Source organism: Dendrobates tinctorius, unplaced genomic scaffold (assembly GCF_039654945.1).
Source record: "Dendrobates tinctorius isolate UK_male_01 unplaced genomic scaffold, ASM3965494v1 ptg000062l, whole genome shotgun sequence".
Classification (NCBI taxonomy): Eukaryota; Metazoa; Chordata; class Amphibia; order Anura; family Dendrobatidae; genus Dendrobates; species Dendrobates tinctorius.
In genome coordinates, this window is record NW_027361730.1 from 39,733,660 (window position 1) to 39,740,000 (window position 6,341).

Consider the following 6,341-nt stretch of genomic DNA (forward strand, 5'->3'; position numbering starts at 1 on the left):
TCAAGCACAGCAGTCTAATCCTTGTCAACCGCAGCACTGTATTTAGCGGTGAGTGCTGACAGCAGGTCAGGCAGCAGGGCTGCGGTGGTGACTTCATCCAGCGGTAAGAATAGATCGAGCAGGGCAGCCTGCTATTGTATGCCATACTGCCCAACCTGTTGTCACCGCAGGAAGAACTGCTGTCACCGCTAACCACTATTTACAGTATTCGAATTGCAGTAGTCAAATCTCTCTTAACACTGTAATTAGCGGTGAGTGGTGACATCAGGTCAGGATATGGTGATGACTTTGACCTGTTCTCACCACAGGAAGGGCAGCCTGCCATAGTACTACTATTACAAGGTTTACCGACCTGTATACCCTGCAGGAATAAGTAACTGCCTTATGCCCTGGAGCATGGCCCGCTGTCGCCACTCGCCATTAATTACAATTTGCAGAGTACAGCAGCCAGCGATGATCAATACCGCAAGTAGTGATGAGCGGTGAGAGCAGGTTGAGCATCGGGGCCTGTGGTAGTGACTTCTACCTGCAGAGAAAACAGATCAGGAAGCCTTGGATTAGTATCTCATCCCCCATTCGCTCTCATTAAAAAAAAAAAAAAAAATGAAGCACGGTTATCGCCGCGTCTGGTCTGTCAAAATTTAAATTAACTTCTACTGTAAACGTAAAAAAAAAAAGAAAAATGATTGCAATGTCAGAATGGCGTTTTTTCCGTCAACTCGCCTCCCAATAAAAATTGCAATAGAAAGAAATCAAAACATTATATTTACCCAGAAATGAAATTAATAAAAACATCAGCTGACTACACAAGAAACAAGCCCAACACCTCTCCATTGGTAGAAAAATAATGTTACTGGTCTTGGAAAATGGGGGCGCAAACCAACTATTTGCTTATTAATTTTTACAAACTTCCGATATTTTTTTTTCAAAACTGTCCGCATGTCATTATCACATTGCAGTCACCACCCAGATGGCTCCTCATTATATTCCTAAACTTTATCCTCCCCATTACTTTTGCAAACATTCAGAAGGGGGATGACTTTTCTCACATTAAGGCCATGTGCACACGATGCATTTTTCCTGCGGATCCGCAGCGGATTTTACCGCGCAGAAACGCTGCAGATCCGCAAAGTGATTTACAGTACAATGTAAATCAATGAAAAAAAAAAAAAACGCTGTGCAGACGCTGCAGTTTTTTCCCACACGGTTTTTGTGCTGTACAAAAAATGGCGCATGTCACTTCTTTTGTGCGGTTTTCCACCTGCTCCATTCTTCAAATCCGCAGGGGGAAAACCGCACAATAACCGCTGGAAAACCACAATAAAAAAGGAAGAAATCCGCAGGAAAAATGTAGGTCATTTGACCTGCGGATTTCTTCAAATCTGTGCGGAAAAATCCACAGGAGGAAAATCTACGTGTGCACTTAGCCTTACTGCAGTTGTAAAGCTAGCTAGCACTACATTTGCTTTACATGCCCAATGTGAGCAGCTGCTTCACCTAGTGGTGTTGAAGATTTCAAAATAATTTAAATACGTTTTCATATTTAGTACCACATTAAAAAAAAAATTAAAGCATTATCAAAAAAATTATTTTAAGCATAGTGGTGCTTTAAGTGTTTTTTCTTTTTTTTATCTTGTGTTATTTTTGTTCATGTATTATGATCTCTTCTATGAATTACAAGCAAGGTTCTGAGTAGTGATAATACTAAGCATTGGTGATGAACAGTGGCTATTTTAATATTTTTATAATACAAAATATATTTTACAACTTTGTACTCAGTGTCACTCTCTTTTACAGGGCAAGTGACTTGGCCACAAGAAGTTCTTTTAAGACAATATCAACTTGTATTAGTAATGGCTGGAAAAAGACACTTTGGTGCTTTGGATAATATATTGCACAATAAGATATCCAGATTGGAGTCTGCAGCACAACGTTCTACAGCTTGTTTTGGGATTGCAGCCACACAAGATTTGCAGACATGTCAGAACTTTATGACCTATTCTATGTCTGATGCTGAGGGGCATGGATCTTCTAGTCCTTGGAGCTCTTCAGTGTATCTACAGTATGCAGACAGTACCCCAACTAAGAATCTGCAAACTAAGGAAACTTCAGTGAATTATCAAAGACCACATAACCCTTTCCAACTGTCAGATAATCCAAACAATCAGGTTTCTGTTCACCAAAATCTCCAAGGACATAGTTACCATATGCCATACCCACGTACATGCCCTCCAATTGCAATGCCCAGGCCCGTTTACAGAAATGCAAGCAATTTTATGGATGTAGCATATGGATCGAGTGGTTTTCAATCTATGGGTGTTTGTGTAGCATCTAAACCCATGTGTCCACCTTCTGTGGAATGGAGTCCTTCTAGATTTGCTCATTCAACGTCCCCATTATATGTCTCTGGAACAAAGAAGCACCTCTCCACACCAGGCACTTACCCTGAGGTGGCTCGGTCCCCATCTTCTCTGTCTCATGATGTACAAGAGCAAAATTCTACTTACAGACACAGAGCTGATTTGAATCTTGGTGTAGGCGTTTCTGCCACATGTTCCCAAAAAGACATTTTCACTGATGCCTGTCAACCTGTTACTCGTGAAAATATGCATCTTTTTTATAGTGAAGGCAATTTGCCTTTAGGAAAGCATAGAAGTTCAGCCTTTACAACACCCTCTCCACAACATAACAAAAAACTTAGTCCATATCAAGGGAGCCTAGATCACAGACTGGGGCATTTGCATTCAAAAAATCTTTACAGTAATACAATAGATAATATACACCAAAGGTCCTCTCCACTTTCTGCTAGTTCAGACTTGACAGGATCTCCTCACAGACTAAGGGGGGGTGCAGTTTATCTAAATCGAGCACAACATATGCATCCAGGCTATGTAAATGCCGAGCTAAGAGTACAAACATCGCACCTTGATGGAACCTTACAACCAAGTAAGACACCAGTTCAGGTGAACACAATTACCCACAAAACCAATACGGAGAATCCAGTGTGCTCACCCTATAGAGATAAGAATTTGTTGGTGCATTCTAGTCAGATGAATAAAGATATATGTGGGATGTCTAGCCGATTGAGCGAAGAAATGTTTTTTGACTCAACCCCAACAAATAGACAGTCCTCTGCTGCTAACTACTATCGAGAGCCTTTTACTGGACCAGGTACACATGCTGCTTTTGTTCAACAAACTACCAGTTCTGTTCAAACCCCAGTTGGGTCCAGTCATGAGCTTTTTTCTGGTCAACATGCTAGTAGACATTCAGTGACATTAAAGGAATCTTCATTGCATAGCTCGATCCAGTCTTACCAAGACCGTAAAGTTACAGGTGTGCAAACTGTAGAAAACACTACCACAATTCAAAGTAGTAGATCATGCATAACTGTAGAACATGCAGAATCAATAGTTCCAAGTCCTTCCTCTGTTTCTGTAGTTGACTGTGAGTATCAAATGAATCGTAATAATGTGAGATCACGACATGATGAATTATCTCCAGAATGTGAAATTAATGTGGTGGAAGCTGGTGAGCCAAAATCTGCTCCTACAACTTTCTGTGAAAATGTGAATTTTGATAATCCAAAATCCCCACCAATGCCAGTTATTAATGATGTGTTTAGCCTTGCCCCATATCGTGATTATTTGGAAGGAAAAGCCCCTCATCCTTTTTCTACACATCAAGAATCTGAAGCAGAAAATGGAGCATCTACATCTGGTTTCTTAGAGAATCCACTTTCTGAAGAAAAGACCAAAAAAACAGAAGGAGTTTGTAGCAGCAATGAAGAAGTCAGTGCTCAGAATATAAAAATTCAAGATGGAGAATGTGTGCAAACTGGAGAACGAGAGGTGTCTGCACAAAGTACAGCCATTGAACCTGTGGTTCTGGATCTTAGTTTGAAAAAGTTACCTCAATCAACTTCCCATCCTTGTAGCCAACAAGATGTTTCTTGCCGTGAAAAGGATACCCTGCTAAATGTTTCTGCAGTCAAATTCAGTGATAAAGTTGGAAATCAAATTAAGGGGCAAGATGGATTCAACTCTTCAGACAACAGCAGAATTTTACAGTTGGGACAGGAGCGCTTTTCCTCTAAAGCAGCTTCTAACGTCAAGAGTCAAGATAGCTGTCCACCTGTTGTCAAGCGGTCTTCTTTAAGCCAAGAGAATAGACTGTATAATGAAAATGTATTCTGCCAAAGGCAGGGAAATGTTGTTTCTCAGACCCACAAATGCTTTCAATGGATGCTTCAGGAGAATTGCCAATCTCAAGTTACAGACTTAGAAAATAACAATTTGAAGGAAAACTCATTGTCTTTGGCCACCAAAACCTTGTCTAATCGACACCAGGAGAATGATTATTCTCAAAGTACTCAGAGATTTCCCAGTCAACATCCAAAAAGTTCCCCGTCTCGGGTGATTGAACTCTCACCACAACAACTGCTGCAGAATTACTCATTTCCGTATAAGAGCAAATCCCATAACTTTACAGGCAGTTACAAATCACATTCAAACAAAAGCCTGTCCCTTGAACTACATGATAATTATTCTTCTTTGGTACCTGAAAGAAATGACCTTTCCAGCAATACAAGTCAGACATTACCTGTTCAAACCTCAGTACAACATTCCAGTCACTCAGATTTTTCAGTCTTTGTGGATAACCTAAAGACCCAAAAGACCATTTTGCCTGTTGTAGTATCCTCATCACCCACTGTTTACTTCACAAACACTATAGTGGTACAAGCTTCACAGCCACCATCTATACAGAGACCTATGCAAATTGCAACCAAAAATCTGGAATTGTGCCATTCACTTTCTTCACCCTCGAGTTCAGAAAATGAAAGTAATGGCTTCCAGAGTTCAAAATCATTTATGCTTCGGAAGTACAAAATAAAAAAGTTTTCTTCATCTGAGGAAGAGACACACAGACCTACCACCTACTCCAGCTCCCAGAATGTGTCAAACTCATTTTTAACTGACGTAGTTCAGTCTCTACCTCCTAGTGCTCCCGAATCCTCTCCAGCCTTAGGGGAAGCTAATGTGTCATTGGCAAGTGTTGGCGAACCTCCTGTTAGTAGTAGTCCTGGTAAGCAGTTTTCTGAACTTCACCGTTCTGTGCTCACAACAATCACTACTTGTACTGCTAGATCTCCTTCTAGCTTGCTTGAGGACTGGCTCTCGAAAACCAAAGAGGAAGAGGGAAGCAAGGCATTGGTGAAGAATAAAAATAGTTCTAGGTCAAATGATCAGTCGTTAGACTTGCCAGACCATGATATATGGCTTGAATTTGATGGAGTTCGTTTACTTATTCGCAAGCTGCTGTCCCAGTTGGAGACTTTCATGTTTACTCGGAGTTGCCCTTTTCCTCATGTCATACGAGCAGGTGCAATCTTCATCCCGATCTATCTGGTAAAGGAAGTTTTGTTTTCAGAGTTGTTGGGTCCTGCTATTGATAAAGTTTTACAGAAGCACAAAGTTGAACTTCGTCCCACTACATTGTCTGAAGAAAAACTCCTTAGAGAGACCAAGCTGAAAGATTGTTCTTCTCGAATGTTAAAATTACTTGCTTTGAAACAGCTTCCTGATGTTTATCCAGACTTGCTGTGTCTGTTTTGTAAACACACTATACAGCAGGAGCTCGGTGAGTAGAATTTGTCTTCTAGTACTTTACATGCTGCTTTCTTTAAAATGTGCTGTTAGTTTTTATTGGAAGGTGTTATTTAACAAGTGGCAGTTTAGGGTATTTTACTAAATCTTTTTGCAATTTAGCTCACTGAATAGCCATCCTTTTCTAACTTTCTGCTCTAATATTTCCTTTTGAATGTTTGAATTTTCAGATGCTTGACAAATAACCACATTAAAGGCCCTGTCATACTAAGCGATCTCGCTAGCGATTTTGTGACACATCAGCGATCTCGCCAGCGAGATCGCTGTGTGTGATGGGGATCAGGGACCGGCCCCCTGCTGGCTATCGCTGATCATGCTCGAACGGCCTGGGCCGTTTTTCGATCGCTGGTCTCCCGCTGCCCAGCGCGCATCGCTGCATGTGGCAGCGAGAGACCAGCGATCAGCGACGCTGATTGCTAATGTAAACGTCGGGTATCCAGGAGTCGCGCGGCTCCTGGGTACCCGACGTTTACATTAGAAACCAGCGTCGCTGGTCCTGAACTCTGGGGCTGTCTAACGATGTCCCAGCGACCCCATCATGTCGGATCGTTGGTGGGCTCGCTGGGATATCGTTTAGTGTGACGGGGCCTTAAGGGTATGTGCACACGTTGCGGATTTTGATGCGGAATGTGGCATCAAATCCGCAATGTAGTGCTCAAGCAATGTTAGTATATG

The 6,341-nt window shown here is 41.6% G+C and overlaps 1 protein-coding gene across 5 annotated transcripts in view; it reads left to right on the forward strand.

The window, feature by feature from the left end:
* CUNH15orf39 (chromosome unknown C15orf39 homolog) overlaps positions 1-6,341 on the forward strand; it is a 108,321-nt gene that overhangs the window by 22,881 nt on the left and 79,099 nt on the right. For all 5 annotated transcript variants that reach the window (XM_073579580.1, XM_073579581.1, XM_073579578.1 and 2 more), the window contains exon 2: positions 1,798-5,640. In XM_073579580.1, coding sequence (XP_073435681.1) covers positions 1,798-5,640 — 3,843 coding nt within the window. The remainder of the gene's footprint in view (positions 1-1,797; positions 5,641-6,341) is intronic.